Source organism: Nannobrachium achirus (genome assembly GCF_963921795.1).
Source record: "Nannobrachium achirus genome assembly, chromosome: 18".
NCBI lineage: Eukaryota > Metazoa > Chordata > Actinopteri > Myctophiformes > Myctophidae > Nannobrachium > Nannobrachium achirus.
Window position 1 is genome coordinate 22,603,474 of NC_137825.1, and position 25,121 is coordinate 22,628,594.

General features: G+C 41.4%; 1 protein-coding gene across 1 annotated transcript in view; it reads right to left on the reverse strand.

Annotated features, from left to right (window-relative positions):
• The window catches only part of LOC308303721 (poly(ADP-ribose) glycohydrolase), a 42,218-nt gene extending 19,123 nt beyond the window's left edge, over window positions 1–23,095 (reverse strand). The window contains exons 1-13 of the mRNA XM_080748205.1: window positions 22,624–23,095; window positions 22,383–22,471; window positions 21,893–22,209; window positions 18,311–18,820; window positions 17,205–17,327; window positions 16,797–16,868; window positions 16,389–16,460; window positions 8,206–8,298; window positions 6,639–6,799; window positions 2,532–2,611; window positions 2,331–2,391; window positions 2,168–2,243; window positions 216–363 (exon numbers count right to left, since the gene is read on the reverse strand). Of these exons, the coding sequence (XP_080604331.1) occupies window positions 216–363; window positions 2,168–2,243; window positions 2,331–2,391; window positions 2,532–2,611; window positions 6,639–6,799; window positions 8,206–8,298; window positions 16,389–16,460; window positions 16,797–16,868; window positions 17,205–17,327; window positions 18,311–18,820; window positions 21,893–22,209; window positions 22,383–22,471; window positions 22,624–22,727 (1,906 nt within the window). The 5' untranslated portion in view covers window positions 22,728–23,095. The remainder of the gene's footprint in view (window positions 1–215; window positions 364–2,167; window positions 2,244–2,330; window positions 2,392–2,531; window positions 2,612–6,638; window positions 6,800–8,205; window positions 8,299–16,388; window positions 16,461–16,796; window positions 16,869–17,204; window positions 17,328–18,310; window positions 18,821–21,892; window positions 22,210–22,382; window positions 22,472–22,623) is intronic.
• Between the last annotated feature and the right edge of the window lie 2,026 nt (window positions 23,096–25,121).

The following is a 25,121-nucleotide window of genomic DNA, read 5'->3' on the forward strand; positions in this document are numbered from 1 at the left end:
CTATGATGGGATGCCTAAGACATCCACAGGCGTCTTATTTTTTTTACCAACACAGAGGTGTTCAATAGCACTGATTTATGAAAACAAAACTAAAAAACTGAAAAGATTGAGTTAGCTGGTTTCCGCTGGAGAGTGATGACATCTAACCTTGAAATGAAAGGGTTTTCAAATCACTTGTTGTGTACACAGTACAGTAGGTGAATCAAAGTGCTGACCTGTGACGATGAGGCACTCGTTTTCGGCCAGGGATTCGGTGAAGAGGCGGGACAGGATGAGCTCCGGGTTGACCAGGAAACGGATCTCCTCCTGGACCAGCCCGTTAGACGTCACGCCCCCTCCAACAAACCGGTTGGCGAAATCCACCTGCACATGATCAAAACCAACGGTTGACCATCAAAACCTAGCGTACCTTCATAAGAGTAAGTCAGTCATAATAGGTGATCGTTCTGCAAAATGTCACACTGAACCAACTTGTTAGTTGGTTGTATGCCATCCGCTTTCCACATACACTTTATCTATAGTGTAACTCATTGCAATGACTATCATTGTTTTGAAGCTAAGCTGTTTCCTACAACCTTTATTTTCGTCTTTGTTTAGGTTCTTTTTTTAATTATTTTGTTGGTCTTATTTTGGAAAGATTTATAAAAAAGATTGAGTGTAGAGGGGGGAATAAGAGGGGGCCATGTAGTAATGTTAGAGAGTAAACCACAGTGCAGATGAGCTCCCACGATACATTTGTCAAACTCAATGTATTGAGTGCCAAATTTGGACACAAGAGGAAACACACCATGATGGGGTCGAAGCCTTTTCTCTTCATTTCTGACAGAAAAGGACAGAGAGAGGCCTTACGTGCTGCTGTTACTCAGACGTCGGACGTCTGGATTCGGTGCATGCTCCACGACCCCCAGTTTACTTATTTTAGTCTGTTTGGCATTCAAAAGAAAACCTGCATGCAGACATGTAAACAGATCGTTCTGTTACGAAAGCAGCAACGTGGAACATATACGATCTCCCATTTCTGGGACTGTCAGTCGCGATCAGTGACCTGAGGATGGCGCGGGGCGGCAGCCACGTCACCGCTGCGCCAGGAAGCGGAGGGAGCGCCACAGAGCGGTGGCAAGTCCGCCGGCAGATCTCTCTGAACTGGTCACTCAAAAAAGCGGGACAGGCGGCCACCCTCCTAAGCTCTGCTTTGACAGGCTGTCAGCTCCCACCCCACCCCACCAGTGTGTCCATCAATCGTGGGGGTGCGGAGGAGCCCCCCAGAGCCGGTCATGTGTGCACATCAGCTGTCAGCTTGTGGCAACCGCAGGCGGACAAAAGGTGAAAGGGAGAGGGGGCCGTTGTGACATTGTAACGGAAGCGCGGCCACCAACGAGAGCAGCGGAGGCTCAGAGGCCGTGACCCTCGTCCCCGGCAGGCACTCCCACAGACACGTCACAAGTTCCCTCAAAGGCCCTTTCAGTGAGCAGCAGTAAGCATTCTGGGTGAAGGTCTACAGCAGTGGGGAACAAGGCAGTTACTGGTGTCTTGATTCTTTCATACAGACAGAAGATCAGAGTGTGAACTGCGAAACCCTGCGTTTTAAAAGGAAGGGCAATAGATAAGGGACGACTATCTATCTATAAATTAGACAAATCTATGTCTGTCTGTCTGTCTGTCTGTCTGTCTGTCTGTCTGTGTTTACATCATCCAATGGGAAAACCCTTGAAAATACACAGGGTGACTTCATCCAATGGGAAAACCCTTGGTGAGCTTCACATGACATTTCAGCCAACCAGACTAGCACACAGTAAATGGGCAAATCTCCTCTCCATGACTGGTAAAGTTCCTGTGACATCATAATTTCTTACTATAAAACAGGCGGGCGCAAATCTCTAGTAATAAAAAAGGTAGATAAAAGGCCATTGCAACTGGACTTTGAGTGTACAAATGGAACCAAATGATGGGTCCATTTGCTACTGTGCTACTTATACGCTGAGTTGATGGTGCTTGGGATCGAACCCTCCTTGACCCATGACCAAAGGCGGATGCTCTACAAATTGAGCTTTCTGGACATCCCTTAGGATGCCCTGAATATAGAAAACAGCAAGCATCATCCAGGGCATCCCAAAATACCTCCTGCGAATGCCATTACGTGCATTTGCATCACTGTGTTCGGTCTTACCTGGAGCATGCCATAGCCGTCATCCTCAATGGTCCCTTCACACGTAATGTGCAGCTTTGTGAGTGGAGTCTTTAGGCTGAAATGAAAAGAACCAAATCAAAAAAGAAGATAGAAGAGTAGATGCATAATACATTATTGACTGCACGCTGTCGAAATACCGTACCTTTTCCAGGTGGGAGGTCTTTCCAAACATTTTCTTTGGTATGTTACGAGGCCAGTAGGCACTGAAAAGCAAATGAGGAAAACAAAAACACATCTCAGCATTACAGCTTGAAGCCTGAATACGGAAATATACTGTATAATGACATTTTCAAAAGAGCCTACATGCTTTTGAGTTTAATTCTGCAGTGTCAGGAGAACCTACTTTTCTCAGTTACACTTTGGAAATAGCTCATCAGGGTTTTGAGTTTCTCAATCTTCTTTGGAAAGTCCCCCTCGAACAACCTAAAGGTTGAAGGAGAAAGGACAATTCATTTTTGTTCTTCACATTAACCCATTAAGACGTGTGGCTGGATCTACAAATCTAAATCAGTAGGTCTCATCACACTTCCAAGATTTATTTTTTAGAGAAGACGTACAAGCTTGCAGCACTGCACAAAGTGATGCACGGTAGGTTTTTTTATATCTGCTATTTTGTAATAGCCAACACTAAAATCTAAGGCCAGATCCAATGTAACCAATGCTGCAGAGGCACACGGCCTCAACTTTGGCCATGTGAGTTCAGTCATGCTTTAACTTTTGATGTGAATTAGTTTATGTCTCACTCAGCTTCCCTTTCACTCGCTGCCCGATTATGTAGGAGCTCCTCCGCTGTTATAACAATGGAGTTGCCCCGGGCCTGCCATCACCGAGTCACACTCATGTCCCACTTCACAGCACTCACACAAAAAGAGACAGGGCTCCCTCCTTAGGGACACATTAACAAGCCCTATGTCCCTTTGAAGGAGCATGGTCCTTGGGAGGTAAAATGTCATCCCAAAAGGGAGAGGAAAAAAATCCACAAAGGCTACTACAAGTGAGGTGCAGTGGAGTAGATGCTCTAACCAGCATTAAGGCCACTGCCGTCCTCTCCAGCCAGCTCTAAAAGAACTCCTCCACTGCCCGCCTCAAAATGCCACAACAATCAGAGAGAAATTTCATGTGAGCGAAATGAAATGACGACAAAGGCTTGATGCACTGAGAGCCCTTCAGGGCCAGGGAAAGTCATTCATCTAAGTCGACTCTCGCTCCCATTTCTCCTTTCTGTCACTGTGGGCTGGTAGAAACAATCTTGCGTCATGTAGTCCCCCGGGCAACCTGTCTTTGACGGGAGCTGGCCGCTGGTGAGAGCAAGGCTTTTAGTAATGGAGCACAATATGGTCTTTGGGGAATAGAGAATTATTACATAATTATATAATGCCAACTTATCCATCACAGAGCTGCGGAGACATGAAGGTCTATTTAGAGCACATAGAGTACTTTATCAGACAAAAATAAGCAGAGAGGCAGAGAGAGAGAGAGAGAGAGAGAGAGAGAGAGAGAGAGAGAGAGAGAGAGAGAGAAAGAAAGAAAATGTATATTTACAGGAAAAACTGAAACGACTTGTGGAAACTTTTCTAACAATAAATAGACACCCCAAACTGAATCACAGCTATAAATATTTGACTTGAATTTAAAGAATACTTCTTTCTAAAAAGGTGGCATTTATTCTAATAAGCCCATTTAAGTGCAATAATCCAAACATTCAATAACCTTACAAACCAAAATGGGTGAGATTGTATGGACCGGAAGGGTAAAACCTCACGACTTCTGGGACTCTTTATTCTAATGCAACTGAAGCATTGCTTCTATTTTCAATAACAGGAAAAGGCTAAATGTGAATGAAATGTTGATGTAGACTAAAGGATGTTGGGTTTCAGACTTCGGCAAACAGCCAATGGGCTTCTCAGTTATCGGAGCAGCCATCTGAGTCAATGTTAATCTAATTCCCTCCTCCATTTAGGTAATTACACTGCGATACCCACAGAGATGGGGGATGCAACTGAGCAGTGATCTGTCAAAACAAGACCACTGATCCGGCTGCCTTTAAGGATTTATTACCAAGAGTGCTGGTCCTCCACAATACTCCAACCCAATGACCTGCATGAAAAGCACGATGACAAAAACGGCGCGAACAGGGTGTAATTTGATCCTCTCCAAGACCCGTCATTGGGTATTTATTTAAATGCACACATTTAAATGCTGCCTACTGTATGATTCCATCATTCCAATGCATGATCAGGAAATGTGCATTGTGCTCCAATATGACAATTACCAACATTTCTTTCAAAAATAGCCAATCTACAAACTCAACATGTCGTGACGTGTTCAAAGCTTGCAGAACGTCTATTTTTGAAAGAGTTTACAGTTTTTGATCATTTTGGAGAAGATACGCCCAAAATTGCGATGCAGGGTTGAAAGTGCTTTTGAACAGGTATATCAGAGTTAAAGCATCCCTCTACACATCAAGTACCCTGAGGTAAGTCTGTCGTTAAAACCAGTGCTTCTAGGACAACATGCCGGACTTTGGTTGAGTTCCACCAGCAGAACCTTCTCTCCTATATCCTCCTTACCTCGACTAAACTCTCCTCTACTAAATCAGGAGGTGACAAATTGTAAAATCTTGGTTGAGGAGTAATTAATCAATTAAACGATGCACTCGTCTCACATTATATTAGTCCCATGGGGCTTTTGACTGCTGCTTCTACTTTATTCCAGGCTAAGGGAAATGTCTGCACTGCATTCAGTAACGTGATTAGACAATAAAATTGCACACAGTGGCTCTAGACACCGGCAATTGCACAGTAACTGCACTGCTTCATGTCTGTCTGTTGTGGAAGGTAATATATCTAACATTATACTGTGTTATTAATCTATATCAGTACAACAAAGAGATCATTTATCTTCTCCTCTCCCTCCTTTGGTTCCCAGTTACTGCCCGCACAGAGTACAAAACGCTGATGTTGGCCTACACAGCAACCAAAGGTATGGCACTCCCATATCTTCAAAGCCTGATCCAACCCTAGAACCCGTTCCGCTCACTCTGATCAGCTAACAAAGGGAAGCTGCCAGAACCTTCCCTAAAACATCTGGGACAATGCTCCACACATCCCAGACTCTTCTCTTTTCTGGTTCCCAAACAGTGGAACTAACTGCCCATTGCAGTTAGAACTGCAGACTCACTCCCAATCTTCGGACAAAATCTGAAGACTCACCTCTTCAGACTCCAATTTAGCCCGTAGCACTTGCCGTAGCGCTTTCCATAGCCTTAATGACCTTGCAGGCTTATGCAAAGCCTAAAAATATTTTTTTATAGATATGTAGACAGATGCCAGGTTCATTTGTGTTAAATCTAAATACAGTAAGAGTTAAGCTCAAGAGTTTCAAGAGTTTGAGAGAAGTGGGCTGTTATAGCGCCACCATGAGGCCAATGTGATACGTCTTGATTATATGACTATAGCAATAACCGATTTGCATGAGGTTTAGATGAAACCTGGAGGAGTTATATCAAACATTGTGTTTAGCAAAAAAGTTAAAATGAGCCAGCAAAACCACAAGGACCTGGTGTGTGTAGTATTCCTGTGCACAGTAGCAAAAACTGCTAAACACAAAAAGAATTGGCACTATAACAGGCCGAGGCCTCCAGTTCTTTAGTAAACATAAAAAACAAGAGAGAACTTCACCATGATCAGTTTCAATTCCAATTGTATCTGCAATGTCTCATCACTTCCAAAACACGTATTATTTATCTTGTATCCAGTTCTCGCTTCTCCCCTTTAATTTCGCTCAGAGAATGCTAAATGTGTACATAAAAGAACATTAATAAAATTTAGGACTAGAATTATTGAATGCTTAAAACCAGTGAAAAATAGCAGATATACAAGCTCACAGCGAGCTTGTAGATCTGCTATTTTTGAAAAAGTCGTGAAAATGTGTGCAAATCTTTGAATATATGTATTTTCAAAGCGAACGATTGTAACTCAAATTTTGCTTCTAGGAGGTCCCTGGAACGAAATATTTTGAGATGGGGGTCCGTGGCCAAATAATTATCATTTTGGGGGTCCTTCACATGAAAAGGTTTGAGAACCACTGACATAGCAGTCTCTCAAGAACAGACTAACTGAGCTCCAGTTAAGTGAAAAGGACCTTTTCTTTGACGATGGCTCGCCAGATTGCTGACACAGAAACATAGGTTTTTCAAAAACTCTTAGAAGGATTCAAAAGACACTTATAGAATCGGGTCAAAATTCTAATTTTCAAGATTTTTCAAAAATAGCAGATCTACAAGCTCTCAGCGTGGCACTCCGCGCTGTGAGCTTGTAGATCTGCTATTTTTCAGTGGTTAAAGCATTCAATAATTCTAGGCCTAAATGGGTTAAGTATTTTACAGTGTGTCATGTAATGACACGTCACACGAGGACAAGGCGTGTTCCTTCACTGCATGGAGCGTTACCTGGAGAAGTTGATGTCTGGGTAGTTGTGGTATTCAGAGTCAGACTTCCTGGAGTTGCGTCTGGGGAAGGTGCAGAAGAAGGCGTTGGCCAGCAGGCACGCCACCTGCTCCTGAGACATGGTGATGGAGTGGCTCGCCCCTTGTTTAAGGAGGGGTATCGGCTGGAGGGGTTCAGGGAGGCACAATAATTGTAGAAGGTCAAAATAATTATGTTGCACAAACAGGCTGCTAATTCAGCGCCACTCGGGCACTCATTTAGCCTTCTCGAATCAGTCATCATAATTACAATCAAGGCCCGTCTATGCACACAAGTGATCTATACTGTATGTCTGAAAACATTTTAATAAATAAATAAGCTGCAGGGTTATAAATATGCACAGTGATCCATATGTCTGAAAAAGGGTTATAAATATGCACAGCACTGAATAAAAAAACATCCCAAAATGACAAAAGGGTCTGTGCCACAAAGGCTATTGAGTAGATGTGGCAATCTCACATTTACTAGAGTTCATGGCCGTCACATTTCAAAAGCAGGAAGTGTTTTGCGAATTACTGTTTGAGGAGTATGTGCCATACTAAGGACTATAGATTGAACTGCCACAGAAATGTAATTCTCCGGTGCTGACCAATAATAAATAAATCAGTTAGCAAGTTAGTTCCCAATTTTGTGGAAGGCAGCGGTGGAGCACTGCAGAGAACACATTCTGCCTTGGCCTGCTATTAATCTCCATATCTCCACTTCAATGACAGGCCATACATTTCAATAGGCTGTGAGGACTAGAAGTGGCATTTAAATCGATCCAAGACAAGCTGCACAATTTTCTGTCTCATTATATTTGCCAAGCTCGCTCAGACCTGGGGGCGGAAATCAACTCATAAAACGAACACGGCAACTTTCCAACACAGTCTGCCATAGACTGGAGCTCAGTGTAGCGGACAAAATAATTGAAAGTCTTAAACTCTATATACTTCACTGACCAGGGTCCCTCAGGGGTTTTCCCTCTACACCAAATCTCTTGGCCGAAAATAGCCTATCTACAAACTCACAACACGTCACATTGGTGACGTGTGTGTTTGTGTGTGTTCGCATGCGTGTAGAGCTGTCTTGTCCCTATTTTGGCATGTCATTATAGCCCCAAATAAATTGTTCATCTACAAGCTCTCAACAAGCTTTATGACATGTTGTGAGCTTGTGGCTTCTTTCACCATGCGACATCGTACAATCAAAGCAGGGGTTAAGTGGGTAATCCTGTTTTGAGTGCTAGGTAGATTTTCTCCCTGACAGGTGATTAGCTGTGTGGCTGATAGATCTGAAGATCTGAGAAGATCTGTGCCTGTTGCAGATGTGTGGTGTCCTTCGTCATATGCAGGCCAAATTGCCACCATCTGACCAGCACCGCCATAAAACACCTCCTAAGTGACGGCCAATAGACTAGACTCCTTGACCTCACAATTTCCCAGCTGCCATTTGTCACGTCCTGACCTTTGGGGTCAAGCTGCTGTTGTAATGTGTTTACGTAGCAGACCATGATTTTATGTCCACCGGGCTGGTGGTGACAACTGTTACCTTGGTACAAAGCTCAGGGGCTCTCATAGCCAAACTCATCACCAGTGGCAGCAGCGAACCCAGCAGACTTTCTCTAGCATGAGGCTCCAGTTCCTGAAGGAGGGAGCGGGGAGAGAGAGTGAGAGGGGGGGAGAGAGAGTGAGAGTTACTATTTATTTTCTGCTGAAAAGCATTGACATTATTACATGAAATTATTAGCTGCCTAAGCTAATCAGTTAAGACAATTATTCTCAAACATTGTCAAGGAGGACTCCGAAATTGATATGTATTTTGGTCCCGGCTCCCTTTGAAGATGTTGTGCCTGGGAGCAGCATAAGAGACAATTTGTCATGATTTGTCAACATTAGTCAACATTTGTCAAAAATAGACCACTAGTGAGGACCAGTTATATGGAGACAAGGTTGAAAATGTGTGAAATGCTCCGGTAAGTCTTTAACTGTTCCTCATTTTGCTGGGGAAGCCCTTGGAATCCCCTCAGTCAGGACCCCTGGTGGTCCAGGACCTCAATTTGAGAACTACCGACTTAAGACAGATAACAGACAGCTTTCATTCATGTCAACATGATACTAAATTTGACCATAGGTGACCATTTTTGGAGCGGTGAAGCAGCTCCCTACAAACTAGTTTGTGTGTCTCCCTGTCCTCAACCCTGTCCGTAGAGTACAAATAGCTGCAATGCAGGACTGGGTCACTAAGTGGCACTGTTAAGCAGCCGAGACACAAACACACTATGCACGCTATGTTTCTTTAGTACAACGGTGCATGGCCAGTTATGTTTCATTAGTACAACGGTGCGTGGCCGGAGTTATGTTTCATTAGTACAATGGTGCGTGGCCGGTGTTATGTTTCATTAGTACGACGTGTGCGTGGCCGGATATAAAAACAGGAAGTTCAGGAACAGATTGAGAAGCCCACTGTTGTGCAGCCTAGACACACCCACACAGACACACACACACAGGGTAAAGCTGCTCAAATTCACCGCTCCACTTCGAACTGAGGTTTGATTTTTGCATACAGATGCGTAAAACAAACACAACAGATTAACACATTTACTGCCTAAAACGACTAAATTCAGGTTATCAAAACCATGCATTGACCAATCTGGGAACCTATCGCCAAAGAAAAGGGAAAAACAGCGAGATTATGTGTTGACTGTAGCAGCTGCACTCAAATTCCCATAATCCATTGGGAGGTGACTGTAGCCGCTGCACTCAAATTCCCATAATCCATTGGGAGGTGACATCATCAGGAAATGATCACCACTGTTGGAAGCAATGGAAAGATTTTCAGGAAAATGGATGTATATCAGAATCCATCTCCAGATCGTGTTCTTGATAAAACAAGCCCTTCTCTACGGACCATAACAAAAGCACGGATGGTTGCGGTTATAATTCTTCTTTACCGGGTGAAAGAAAAGACGAATCGTCGTCCATTCCCGTAAGTAATCTGATTACATTTGAACGATGGTGTGTTCATGGAGCCTTGAAGATAAGGTAAAAACACTGAAAAATCCCGGCAGAATCTACATCCGGGGTTATATAATAATTCGTTATTATATACCTGGCAATGGATGTGTACAGGATATGGATACGATGCCAGCAGTATTCAAGACACAAAAAAAAATGTAATAAGCCCCATTGCTATAATGACGACAGCTTAAATTTATAGATGAAATCCATAACGTCGATGTCTTACCCAGGACTCAAACCCGGGTGTCCAGCATGAGAGCCAGATTTTTACCGCTCTGCCAATAAGTCATCCTCGTTTGGTCAGGGGAGAAGCAGGTATTCTACCCGACACCAGGGTCTACATTTCTCAATGGAATAGTAGGCAGACCACCGCAGATGTTCTAGTTATATTGTATTAACATACTCTACCATTACAGATGAGTAGATAAACGTTTGGTCATTAAATTAAGTTCTGGATTAAAGCCTTAACCCACATGCATAAGGTTCAAGGTGTTTAGGAGTAAAACGGCTGCTGCTAGAAGACAGCTGTGATCGTTTCCATGGCTGTTAGCCGGGTAAGGTTCCAAACGCCATGCAGGAGACACGACTAAGTACTGATAAAAACACATGGCCTCAGCTGAGCTGTGCATTCGTAACAATATCGTCGGTGCACAAATGACACCGTGACTTCACGATGCTGCCAAAAGACTACTTGTATTTCAGACTATATATATATATATATATATATATATATATATATATATATATATATATATATATACATACATACATACATACACAGTATACTACACTTATTTACGGTCATATTGGCTGCCAAATGTCAGAATGATCAATCACAGAACAATTTCATCAAGGTTGCGGGGGCCATGCCAGCTGATTAAACAGGCTTCCTGGAAGAGATGCAAATGACCAGGCACACTGAGGGATAGATAGGACAGCGTGTTCCCCGCAGGACAAGCAGCCTTGGCTAGCGATTTAGCCCAGGACGTTTTATATTATGGCAAAGGAGGCCTGACTAAACTGACTCGTAAGTAATGACCTGCTTGACACCATAAACTGTTCCTCTGGGCGCAGTGAATGACGCTGGGTGACAGGGCGTTGAGAGGGGAGGGATGGTCGGTTTGGCTGAGGTAGCGCTGCTTCTAAATCAGCGGCAGACAGAGCATCAAATGAAGTCAACTAACATTTCGTATGACTTGAAACGGCTCTAATACATCACGTCAAAGTGACAAAGTAATCAAGCAGGGTGGGGGCGGGGCAGTCGGACGCTTGCAAGGAACCAGCGCAGCCAACATCCAGATTTACCACAGCGACTCTCCCCTGCTAGTTGCCTTCCAACACCAAGTGGTAATCCCCTATGTACAGTACTGCACTTTTATGCATACGACAAATAATGCTGAGTTACAACATGTTGCATTGTGACGTGTTGAGAGCTTGTAGATCTGCACATTTTGAAAATTAAAGATAGGCAAATAATTGTGCCAATAATGCCCAGAATATGGATGCAAATCTGAAAGTGATTAAAGACATAAAGCAATACGGGCGACCGCCTCTAAGGATGAGTGGCCATTTCAAAAACCAAAACAGTTGCACGCTCATAGCCATCAATATATCTGGGCCGCTCGGACCCGGAGGGGAAGGGAGCCAAACACAATCTGACGCTGTCTGTCAGGGTATTCTCTACTATTCATGAGGTGCATCTGCAGAGATGAATATTCAAGGAGGCTGCTTGCCCTGTCATTCATTCCCTACTCTTTCCTGACATTCAGACTCATCCCAATCTGGTCTTTTTACTCTGGACATACTATTGTTGTTTATTTACTGTGTATAAGTCATTGGGGGCAATTATGTTGGTGCTCTTTTATGGTGGTTTTGAAGGAGGACAGGGATTCACACTTTTTGGTGGCTATTCATTTTGGTGGCATAACAGTAGAATTAATTCATCCCCATGTTTGTGACAAATCTGAGGGGAATGAGATCTGTCGAGCTATCTCTGGTGTTGTGCGTGTGGGGCACTGGTCCCTTGAGTATCTTGAAGACAAGGCCCATTGCAAGTTGCTGTACTCTGTCCTCTACCCTGAGCCATTCAACCCAAGCATAATGAGCAGGGGTTAGGTTTTTCATTGATTGATTGAATATAAAACAGCACAAGTACAGTCAAAACACCCTGCCTAAAAGGAACACCCCAAAAAAGTCCTTGCAGTCTTGTTTCCTTTGAAGGTCCTTGGTATTTAATTTATCAACATATAAAGTAGGATAAAAAATAAAAATAAACATTCAATATCATCACATTGAGTCCTAGGTGTGAGTTTTAGTAAGCTGATCAGTTTGTTTTTAATGCCTTTGAGGTGCTCAAGTACCATGAGGTGCATGCATAGTCAAAATTACATTGGATGAGGGCTCCAGCTATTGTCTATATAACAATAATAAAATGTAGGGAACAAAAAATTAAGGGAACCACAAAAATGTATCAGTAACCCACAAATGGGTCCCAACCCCGCGTTTGGGAACCAGTGTTGTGGGGCACTCAGTTTTTGAAACACATCATCAATTGTCACCATGGTGAGTGTAAAACCATGCTGATTCATGGAATTTCATGCATTCACAAAGAACACACAAAGCACACAATAAACATTTGGGCTTTTTCCTTAGAGACACAATGTTTGGGCTGCCATTTATCATCAAAGCTCCTCAGTGACCAAACTGCACCTTGTGTTGCCATTTAAATACATGTGCAGGAATTGTACCTAGTGTTTTCAATAGATCACGTTTTTGCCTTCACAGCTTAAGCAAAGCGTCATCACTACTAATGCAAATTAGGAGATAAACCACTGCTCTAGACAAGCTCTGAATACATCTGGACAAGACGCTAAAGCACTAAACCATCTTCATCAATGGGAAATGTCTGTGCCTGTGCAACACCAATATAACACCCAAATAAACCATGCTGTGCTGACTACGATGACATTTATGGTACCAGGGCAAAAAAAATACAAAATAAAAATACATTTATATTAGTGTCAAAGTGTCAAAGATAAGTTTTGCTGTTAATTTAATTATCTGTCAATGACTTTCCTTTAAAATCATAAAATGTATGGAGTAATATTTAATATATAATGTAGTGGGAAATGTAGTGGAGTAGTTTAGTGTAAACTTTACCCAACCCGTTATTCACAAAGGTACAAAAGCTACAAATTCCAGTTTTGTGGTCAGCAATAAGGTTATAATGATTTATTATCCAATAATCTGATGTTTGGAGATTCAATGGTTGCACAATCTGTCACACCTTTAACTACTTTTAACTCAATGTTTTTTACCTTTGCCTATGACATCTCACAATGAAGCTCTACAATTATTTTAGGTCAACTGATAATTAGAATACAATACTTCTATTTGTTTTGTGTCACTAAAACCCCCATTCCAATGTGATTTATGGTATTACATACTGCTTTGCAATTTATTTTAAAGCATAAATATGAAATAATACAGTCTCTGAACTGTAATGTCAGGCATTTTCATTTCTTGACAAGCTACTAAACGTGACCTTTTGGCAGAAGATTAAATTACTTCTCTTGACTCCCACCTCCCGTTTGAGGGGCAGCAACCTCTGTCATCCTCATACACAAAATCCATTACTGTTCTCTGGCAAAATGACAGCAAAACATTTGACATACTGGGAAAAGAAACAGATATTACATGTATCTTTTCTCCAGATGAAAAATCAACCGGGGGAAAAGAAATGCCATTCCAGATGCAGTGAGACCTTGCCACATGCATGTTTCCCTGAATGGGAATAACGCCCAATTTATGCTCCGTCGTATGACAGAGTTGCAATCGGAAAATAGCTCATCTACAAGCTCACAGCGTACAACGGATGCAACGCATTGAGAGTTTGGAGATCGCCTATTTTTGGCGCCTGACACCCTCGTACGACGATGTATCCTTCTTCTTACAAGCTCCGGGAAGATTTTCTAATTGAGAGACCCATGTCAAAACATCACCATTCACCAGTTGATTCCGGTTCCCCTGGGAGTGTCATATGTGTTTGTGCACATAAGATGACACAGCACACATCAAGACAAGGTATGATGGATGGTCCCCAGACAGGGCAGGTGCAGAGACTGCCGACAGTGCCACGGCCAATCAACTAACAGTGCTCTAGACGGCATGACGCCACCCGGGTCAATTCTTCCCTCGGCTCTGAAAATAAAATGACTTCACCAATAGCAGGTCACTATAAAGGTTCTGTGCAAAGCAGAGCTTTAATAGCAGAACGTTCAATATTCTATTATCCAAAATGTTTCAAAAGCCTCTTTTCACCTATTAAATTCAATAAGCTTCGACCATGATTGCGACTGTAGGTCGCAGTTAACTATGAAAACCGGCACATCTTGTCCACGTATCTCTGTAGGTCACGCCTGACACATCACTGTGACATCACAGGTCTATGGGTTTGTCGCTCTGACATCATGCTCTGCCTCTGACATCACTGTGATGTCAGGGGAACCACTCTTAACAGAATGGGTTTGCCGCTCTGGCTTCACTGTGATGGCACACTAACAGAATCCCTTTTATGCCCATATATGGAGTTCCCTGATGTCATCAATATTAAGCCCATATCTAACAGGACTTCATATGGGAATGCCCATATATGGAGGCCACATATAGACAGATGGCAAAGACAGCCCATAGTATCTGTTCTACACTCTCCATGTATGGACATAAAAGGGTATGATGTCAGATGTCAGACATCATAGGACTTTCACATAACAAATAACTGAGTAAGCATGCTTGGGCTCTCACAGCATATCTCCATATATACATGGATCTCCATGTACATGGATCTCCATATATGGATATGGGCAACTGGTACGATATACATCACTGGCCAGATGGCAAAGAATTGGCGCATGTCGCCCTGAGGCGTCTTACTAGTTTGATATTGTGATACGCAGATTATTCGATTTATCCACTTGGGTTGGTGTTGTCAGTAAGGAATTGGGCAGAGGACATCATGAGAGTCACCATGTCCAGAACTGGAATGGCTAGAGCGCTTACTCAACTGGCTTATAAAAGTCATGTCTGTGGAACATGTTTGGATCATCTCATCAGTGAGGAAAATATACAGCTTTTATTATCTGTAGTACTGTTTTGTTTTTTCGTGTTTTCTCATTTTAAAGAGTAAATACACTGTCTGCAGTGTTGTGTTGGTATCTCAGATCATTTGAGTCAACAACACTGTGTAGTGGGTGCCTTTACAACACTTTACTAGTTAGTTAAAGAATAACTGAACTCTTTATCCTCTATATACTGTACCACATGAGCTATAAGTTACAGTACTTTGGTCTGAGTGTAGTGTAAAACACAGTAGGGATGCAACAGGCAGACAGTAGACACACAAACACCAGCCACAGTGACCCTCTATGAATGCTGAATTATGAGACATATGCAGGGTTAAACATAGAGCTTTATACTAGGCTACAATTGTCGCTTGGATTGGCTAAGACATTCACGCAAAGTTAATATTTCAACATATTCTTCAGTTTCGTTTTGAACAAACTGGAAAGGGTTTCCCAGTGGGATACAATGATCTACAGGCCAAACGGTATTAACTACACTATTAACTACAGAAGCAGAGTGGAGAATAGAATTAATTCTATTCTTTTGTTTTCATATTACACACTACACACACAACCTACACGCCTCCACAAGTCAAGAGTCAACACTTATATTTATGGCGTTAAGACTGAGCATGTGTGTTCAGTGTGCACCACACTACCTGGAGCATATGTTGTTAGCAAACCAAAACTGATGATAACAACGCACCCAACCCTATACCCACAATCTTGGCAAAATTGTGTGTTGGAAGAAACACACATTTCCAATAAATAGAAAGTAAATAAACACAGATTTATTTGTAAGTTAACCACTTTCAAATTAACCACTTTCAAATTGGCATCCCTATTTTGGGAATGTCATTGCAATCCATTGTGAGCTTGTGGATCGGTTATTTCCGCTATTCGTCATAGGCTATGTCAAAGTGTTTAGTGTTTTAACATGTTTGACCACTAACTATGTATCACATTGCAAATAGCTCTTTATAACACCCACCTCTCTTGGCAGCAGCAGCGGCCAAGTTGCAGACTGGAACCTACCAAGCCTGCTTCCGAATATGAATGCATGATATTGATTGATTCACATTTCCTATTACACATATGCCAATCTGAATCTAATCCAGTGTCCAATCAGGCATCCATTCCATATCACTATGGCTGCCACAAGTTCCAGCGGACAACAGTATCACTGGCTAATGAGCCATCTGTACACCGTCTTTGAACCAAGCGCTGTGAGAAGCACTAACATTGGTTTATGATACCTTCTGCTGGGCAATCTAAGTGCCATGATTGGACACCTAATGTGTCATTAGTCTGGACGACATTCATGTGTGTTCGTGTGTGTGTGTGTGTGTGTGTGTGTGTGTGTGTGTGTGTGTGTGTGTGTGTGTGTGTGTGTGTGTGTGTGTGTGTGTGTGTGTGTGTGTGTCGGTCTGTGCATGCATGTTTGCCTTAATTAAATCATCCTTTCCCAGTGATTGCTGCTCCATTTATATATGTATATATATATATATATATATATATATATATATATATATATATATATATTAGATCATATATATGCTGTATATACAGTATATTGTGTATATCTGGTGCTCACCTTGCAGTACGAATGCAATGCTGTGAAGTCCCAATTCTTGGCATGTGCAGTATTGTATTTCAATATTGCGTTCTGTAAGAAACAAATATTGTAGAAATATATTGCAATTTGCTAATAAAATGTAAAAGGCACATGAGTCATTCTTTTTCAATTGAATTATAATATTTATACTATATAGTATTTATATAGTAAGAAAGCATGAATAGTTTGGAAATATCCAAATTCTCAAATAAGAAAGGGCATCATCTTTCCTCATATAGTTTCTGGTATTATGGTGCCATCTTATGGCTGCATCTTGCTACAACAGTCAATTGTCACAGTTCTCATCACAGTACAATACATTAAAATAAAGTTAAGTTAACGCTGAAGTAATTACATTCTCATGATTATGACTTTGGCCAAACTTACCTTCACATCTTGTGAGCCTGTAAATTTAACTCTAACTAAAGACTCCTGGATCAGTACCCATCTTTTGGCTTCCTGTAAAAGCACCATAATCAATGTCTGCATTTACATTCAAATAAAAAGGTAAACCTTAAACCAGACACTCATAATACATTCCATAATCTGATTGTTACTTATTTATGACAAATATTTCAAGTTCACACTGAGTCTATAAGCAGGCTATATATAACAATTGTCGTTCTTCTATAATACAAAGCAGTTTTATTTGCCTTTAATGACAGATTACAGTAGTCTGAAAGGAAATGGGGGGAGAGGGAAGGGGAGTGACATGCAGCAAAGGTTGTTGTGATCGAGAGTCTAAACCACGACATGCGGTCAGGCTTGTCATTAGAACATATAATTAAAACATACCTGATTTCCCACTGGAAACAGGTTCCTGTTTGAAAAGGGCATCTTCACATGATGATCATCCCAAAGATCCTGGAAGTGGTTGGGATATGGAGCTGGAACTTTGCCATCTTGAAGAAGGTCCGTCTGTCAAGTGTGAATATGGCATACAAAAATAAAACAAACAGCACAAGTAGCGTTATTATTATTATTATGGATGAAGTATGAGAATAAAGCACACATTTCTAAATGTGATATGAAATTAGATTGAGGGGTTACTAGGCAGCATTGATGGAACAGAAGGATGTGTGTTTACAGGCTGCTCTTCAACTCGCAGAGTAAGTTATCCCGTCTTTGTTATGCATAAATTCTGATAGTATTGCAAAAATTGCAATTTTATTAATTGAGTACCTGAGACGAATAACAGTCTAAGTCCGGATTTTTTTTTTGATTTACCAGACTGTAAACCACAAAATAGAAGTTTTTAATTTAAGTCTTAATGTACTCCCCCCTCATTTTGTTGAGTTAGATTGTTTTACTTAACTCATATATATTAGGAATTATAAGACATAATACTTATGGAAAGTGGAAAAACAGTATATCTCCAGCAGTTTGTGGAACAACAGTTTAAGTCCATACAAGCAATATTCAGCAGACAAAGGGAGCAGATAACATTAAAACATTGTCAAGGGGATTGCATTAACAATTTGACAGATTAAAAATGACTAGTTTGTGGTTTACAGTCGGGTAAATCCAAAAATATATATATAAAAAAAAAATCAAATATGGGCTTTAGATCACAAATCTTGATATTGTGATAATGTGCTCCAAATGGTATAATTCCTAAAAGTGAGGGTATCATCCTTGCCTGCAACAGTAATATAAAATGAAAGGAGATTTCTTTTTCAAATACACAATATCTATTGGTGAATTTAAGGAGATCGTGAGAGCTATTGAAAAAGATCAAATTTGATCAATTTAGTTGAGTTACTGACTCAATCCCGTTCATACTGGTTTTAAAAGGGACGATATTGTCTGGCCCTAACTGATATAAACAGATTAGGAATTTACCTTTGGGGCAATTATATTTTTTATACTTAAGTCCCATAAGGAGTAGAAAGTGTTCAAACCCTTATCATGACTGTGTGATGATGGCCAGCAGTCAACCGAGGCAGGGGTTGGCCATTCTTTCTAAGCTCATTGATGGGGGTTCCCAGCCATGTGACGTTGTCTTCAGGGACGTGACTCCTCGCGCCTCCTCCACCTCCTCGTCCCTCTGCTGGAGGATCCTCATGACTGCCCTGTCTGAATCCGATTCCAGGTCTGCCTCCTCCACCTCCTCGTCCCTCTGCTGGAGGATCCTCATGACTGCCCTGTCTGAATCCGATTCCAGGTCTGCCTCCTCCACCTCCTCGTCCCTCTGCTGGAGGCTCCTCATGACTGCCCCGTCTGTTTCCAGTTCTGCAAGCTTCGGAGGAACTGAAGCCTTGATAGAAGTCGCTTGGTTTCCTCTCACTGTCCCAGTCGCTTGGTTTCCTCTCACTGTCCCCTGGAGTGACCTCCATCTCCTCATCCTTCCTGTGGTCACATGGTGACCGGGCACCTTCCTCCCGGTCATTGACAGCAGGCTCTTCAGGGAACTGTCAGGATTAGAAATTTAAGTTGACAATTAGTTGTCACACAAATGATTGTGATAAACGATTTAATTTTGTTTTTTTGGCATTGGAACAACAATTTTTATTTCTGTTTTTTCTTTTTTTTTAGGCTTCATAATCACCAACTGCACTGGGCAGATATGACAAATACTTAAAGGGATATTTCACTCAAAAAAGAAAAAAAAGAAAGTTTGGTAATTTTATCGTCTTTATCAGGCTTTTATGAACACCCTCACCCTGGACAGTTTTTAATTTGCTTTCAGTATTTAGATATTTGATGTAAATGTTTTCAGGCCCTTCCCGTCCAGGGCTCCTCCAAATACACACCCATTGTAACTTCAAACTCCATTTTAACCATGATAGATTTATAAAAAAAACACCCATTATTTTTTCTGGTGACTCATAATACGTGAGCTGGCCGTGTTTTTTCCGATAACTTTTTTCATTTATTTTTAATAATTCTTTGGGAAAATGGAAAAAAATAATACAATAAAAGAAATATTAAAAATAAATGAAAAACGTCATCGAAAAAACAGCCAGCTCACGTATTAAAAGTCACCAGAAAAAATTATATTCTTTTTTGTTTGTTTTTTTAAGAATCTATTATAGTTAAAATTGAGTTTAAAATAATAATAGATACTCATTTTCTCCTGCAAGGGAAATTCTGTATTTTCAGCCCAACCCAGCTGATTCGCGTGTGAGCCTGAGTCTTGTTCGGGGACACACATCGACATTGCTACCCTGGCCTGGAATCGAACTTGGGGATCCGGTTCCCCAGGCGGGCTCCCTAACCATTTAGCTATGTAGCCCCTAAAGGCTATGAAGTTTTGAAGTTACAATGGGTGTGTATGGGGAGGGGCGCGAGTTTAGAAACTCTAGGCTTGCTAAGGGAAGGAGCGCTCGTTTTCAGTTATTGTCCACGACATTGCAATCTGCGCGAAGGACAGCGGACCTTGGTCCTGCTCTTCGCACCCGAGCGCCGCAGGCGCGAGTGCCCGCGAAGAGCGGGCCAGGGCCGCGCGGCCGGCGGAGCGCCGCGCGAGTTACGAAGCCGTGGTGAATGCAATCGTTCTATTTACGGCCTGGGCAAGCGCACGATAAACGCAATGATAATTGGGTTTTGGTGCACCTCGCGCGGTCCAAATGACTACAACGGAGCGCTCCCAACCTCCAGTTCAGCCAATCACAAGCTTCAAAAATGAGTGCGGGGCGTGGTTTCCCTTAGCAAGCCTAGAGTTTCTAAACTCGCGCCCTGGACTGGGAGGACCCATGATAACATTTACTTCAAATATCTAATGAATCAAGCAAATTCAAGTATCCAGGTTGTTCATAAAAGCCTGATTAGACGATAAAATGACCAAAAGTTACTAGGCCTACTTACACATTTATAAAAATCATATAGGCTATTTAAAAAAAAGGACATAAATAGCTGATTTACAAGCTTATAACAAGTGACAAAGATCTTGTCGCTTGTAGATCTGCTATTTCATTTATTTTTGGAGAAAATAATATGGACCTTCGCTAAATCCCACCCCAAGAGATTGTCCAATCCTAGCTTAGCAACCGTTGCTAAGCTAACATATACATGGGTTTGGGTTGGCAATGGCATTCTTCCGTCCTCAGTTGACTTACCTGAGCTATCAATGTTTTTAGCCCGCACAGACACAGCCGCACACAATAATTTGCATTTTGCAACATTAATCAATTAATAATTGGACTGTCTGTCACGATAACGCGATGGTGACTATATACCATATTTTTCACCCCTTTTCCCAAGCTGAAATATGCATTCTGCACTCAAACTGCTCTAGGCTGTATGACTGTGTTGTAGAACATATACCTACACAGCATAACGTCGGGATAGTTACAACACTCACGTTACTCACGCGCCCAGGTGACGGCAATAATACTTATCACGCTATCACCGTAATCGTAACAAAGGTTAAAATCATATAAAACGAAACCATATACAGATCCGCAGTGATATGATGCTGATGTGTGTGTTAACGCCAATACTTTCGCATGCTACATCAATCACTATTAATCGTATGAGCGTATAAGCACACGTGTAGTTTAGGCTGTTAATGTTTTGATAGCAAATAATGTCATGGACATGGAGAGTTGGAGACAGTCCATAACTTCTAAGGCTAAGCCCAAGTTCCAAAGTTCAACACAACAGAAATACGGAACCACAGTGACAGCGCTGCCGCTGCCGTTTCGGATTCCGCACGTTAAAGTAGGCTATACTAATGTGTTCGTCCATTTGTTGTTACTATATGTAGTCTTCTTACCATCATGAGGTCTCTCGTCGTCCCGTCCATGACAACACCTGTCCCGACCTTGCTTTAGCTCAAGACTGACTCGAGTCTGACTTTTACTTTCGTATTTACTATCTACTGCGCGAAATACCAGCCAGACAGCATTCCGCAGATGTCACACAACATTCCAGCCCAGGCAGGTGGAATGCTCATATTTTGGTCCAAATTCTCTCTGTCCCTAACTGGTCTGGTGACTCTGGTGTACACATTTTAGATTCATGTTGTTACATGGGACCACAATGCAAACAATCCTAACCGATTTCTTATGGTCTTTATCTTTTTAGTTGACCTTGTATCAGTGAACTGTACTGTCCTGAACCTTTTGCTATGCAAACTTCGAATAAAGTATCAATCACTCGTGTATGAATTGTGGGCGAGCATTCTCCCTCTAACTATCCCAACTGTTTATTGTACATCTTTTTCATTTTTATTTCTATTTTTTATATTATGTTTTGCATAGTAGCCCATTGTATGTCATAGGCTACATGTGTCTATGAATTGAGTACTGTAAAATGTTTTATTTCTGACTGTTATGATGTTTTTTGCATAGTACTAGTAAAAGCCCCTATATATTTTAAAGAGAAAACATTTTGATTTTGAAATGATCAATTATTTACGTGTGGAAAATCCTTCGTGCATGAGTGAGAAGCACGGCTTTGTGTGGGTTTAGCGAAGGGTCCATTGGTCGATTATCTCAAATAATAAAATTGCGATTAGGCTACTATGTAATCAGGCCTACTTCAGAGGGGTGGCAGGGGTTGTTCTGGCTCTCTGTGTCTGGACAACATGCTGCTGAGGTGCATTCAGAGCCGCCGGCGTCGGTCATCTCTGGTTCGTTCAAGTCGCTGCACGCCTCGACAGTGCTCAGAACTGCTGTGGGTTTTAGGAGCCAGCTTTCAAGAGTATTCTTGAACTTGTGCTGCTGTCTGGGGCCCATTCTGTGTTGTGAATCCTTAGTGCGGACACCACGCAGACCTGCTTGTCCACTCTTTGACCGCTTATCCATTCCTGCCAGTTGTTTGATGTTCTCTCTCCTTTCTTCCACTGTCTTGTTATCTATTGGATACATAAACGCAGATGTGATTTTGCTGTGAATAAAATTATATATGTATAAAGATTTTCTTTAAATAAAAATTAAATAAAATATGTACACAAAGAAATATAAAAAATATATAGGCCTATATGATTTTGAATAGGTTGGGCATATCAGAGTTCTATGTTCCGGTTACCTTTGAGAAAAGTTGGTAGATATTTCTGGGTACCCAATTCAAACTTAAATCTCTTTGCAAGTGGCTCAAAGTCTGTGAATGCAGTCATTCTGCAAACGGAGAACAGTTCAAGGGAAACATGTATACCGTTACTTTGAATTCATAAAAAATACTTGAACAACCCATGCAGACAAGGAAAGGTAGAATTATGAGTTAGGGGGACTTAATATTATATGAAATGACTTGAATCCTCAATACTCACAATACAACCGGACTCAACACCAGCAGTGAGGTTTGGTTTCCAGAGCAGAATTTTAGAAGTCTTTGCTTCAACAGCCTGATGAGTCCCAGGCTGTTTCCAGCCATATATGAAACCAGCTGAACAGGTGGATAACAACGCGTCGTTATCTAGCTATACTTACACTAAAAGTGTAGAAGATACGCTAATTTGAACGTTAAGTGCCGACTGTCGTCTGACGTTTAATAATGTACTTACTGTAGCAGTTATTGTTGTTGTAAATTAAAATGTCCTTCACAGACTGCTGTCAGTCAGTGTAACTTTACATTGCCAAGCAAGCACGACACACAGTAGCAACTAGCAACAGCCGGAGATAAGCTAACCTAATGAGCGTGCAATGCTGTTAAAAAAGAACATAATTCGATAATACGTCGAGCCTAAAAGTGCAATATTTTAAGTGCTGTTTAGGAGGTTCAGACCAGGAGGATAACACAGAAACAAAACAAAACAACACCACAACTGCACACGCGCCGGTGCCTGAATGACGTCGTTTCCGGGTGTATGTTCAGCAAGCGAGGAGCTCATTCGGCTTGAGTTTCTTGCAGGTGGGATTTATGGCTGTTTGAAGTGAGCCGAGCCGGATCTCTGCGATCCGTTCCTTTTCAAAGAGCCGTTCAAAATACTACACGTAAAAAGTACAAACATTCTTTACTACAATGTACAAAATACACAAGTAGAAGTGTAATTAAAATGTACTTGAGTAAAAGCACTAAAGTATTGGTATCAAAATGCACGGAGTAGTTCACCCCCCAAAATGACTTTTTTTCTATTGATTACTCGTGCCATGGAGACTTGAGTTCAATAATGTGTTGTAGACTATTTGTATTATTCCTAAGACAAAAATATGATTACAGTACATTTAGCCCCATATTGAATAGAAAGTACTCAATATGCAGAACGTCACATTTCACAGGTTTTCCAATTAATAACATTTGGAAAAATCATTTGAAAATAGCAGATCTACAAGCTCACAATGTGTCGCAACGTGACACATTGTGAGCTTGTAGATCGGCTAATATTTTCAAATGGCGGAAATGTATATGGCCAAAATGCAGGCCTATATAGGGTTGAAGTGATTTGTAATTATAATCAAAATCTAGAAAGTAACAAAATAACTAAAAGTAACTAAAATGAGTCAGTATTTTGAACGGCTCTTTGAAAAGGAACGGATCGCAGATATCCGGCTCGGCTCACTTCAAAGAGCCATAAATCCCACCTGCAAGAAAATCAAGCCGAATGAGCTCCTCGCGTTCAGCAACGCAGAGCGACCTTTCGTTTGCCAACGGGTCTGAGCTGCGTGTAATGTATCTATTCTGCATCTAGCTTAAGGCAAGACCCCACAGAGTGAACATATTTAACGCAAATTTACTTCTGGGGGGTCCCTGGAACAACATATTTTGAGATGGGGTCGGCGGCCAAGTATATATCATTTTGGGGGTCCTTGACATGACGTTTGAGAACCACTGATATAATAGGCCGAAAATGTCTTCTAAAAAAAAATCTTATGTTGCTATCAGTGGTTCTCAAACTTTGTCATGTCAAGAAGGACCCCCAAAATGAAATGTATTTTCCGCGCACCTCCATCTCAAAATATTTTTGTTCCATGGAGTGCAGGGACCTCCAAATGCTAACATTTGAGTAAATGTTCACTCTGTCTGAATTTGGGTCTTGCCTTAAGCCAGATGCAGAATAGATACTCGTAGCTCAGACCCGTTGGCAAACGAAAGGTCGCGGCTTTGAAGTATCGCGATGTTTTCTCCTCCCTCTCCCAAACGATATGACACAACCAGATAAAAATTAGAAAGTATTAACAATAGTAATAATGTGTGACCTGACCTGTAACATTAAACCTGCTATCTGATGGCGCATAATTATAGTCAGTCATGTAGATATTCTATTTTTAGGAACAAGGATCTTACATTTGGGAGGATAGACAAAGACATTATAGCCTATAATATATGCATTAAAGAAAAATAGATTCTTGTATGAAAAAAGGGACCCCAATTTAAAAATGCATAAAAGCTTTCTTGTGGTGTTCATCCTAGTTGACCCTGTATCAGTGAACTGTACTTTCCTGTACCCTTTCCTATGAAAAACCTCTAATAAAGTCAATTAACCAATAAATTAAAATCAGATTAAAATACAGCTTGTCAATCACATTTAGACGTATGTTGACACAGTGACACATTGTGAATGGAAAATGATGTTGACAGATTATATTCTCGATCTACCTGTTTGGCCACATCCAGTCCCATGTGACTCACCTGAGCTGTGTAAAAAGAAAAAAGAAAAAAAAGAAAGAAAGAAAAGAGGCAGGTATTCACGCAGGTAGCCATCGGGCAGGTAGCTACATCCTGCTTCGGTCGATGGCTGTCCGTTAAATGGACACAAACTGGAACAATGAGGATCATGGTGAAAACACATCTTATATTCACTGCTGCCTGTTTTATTTGCTCCTCCAT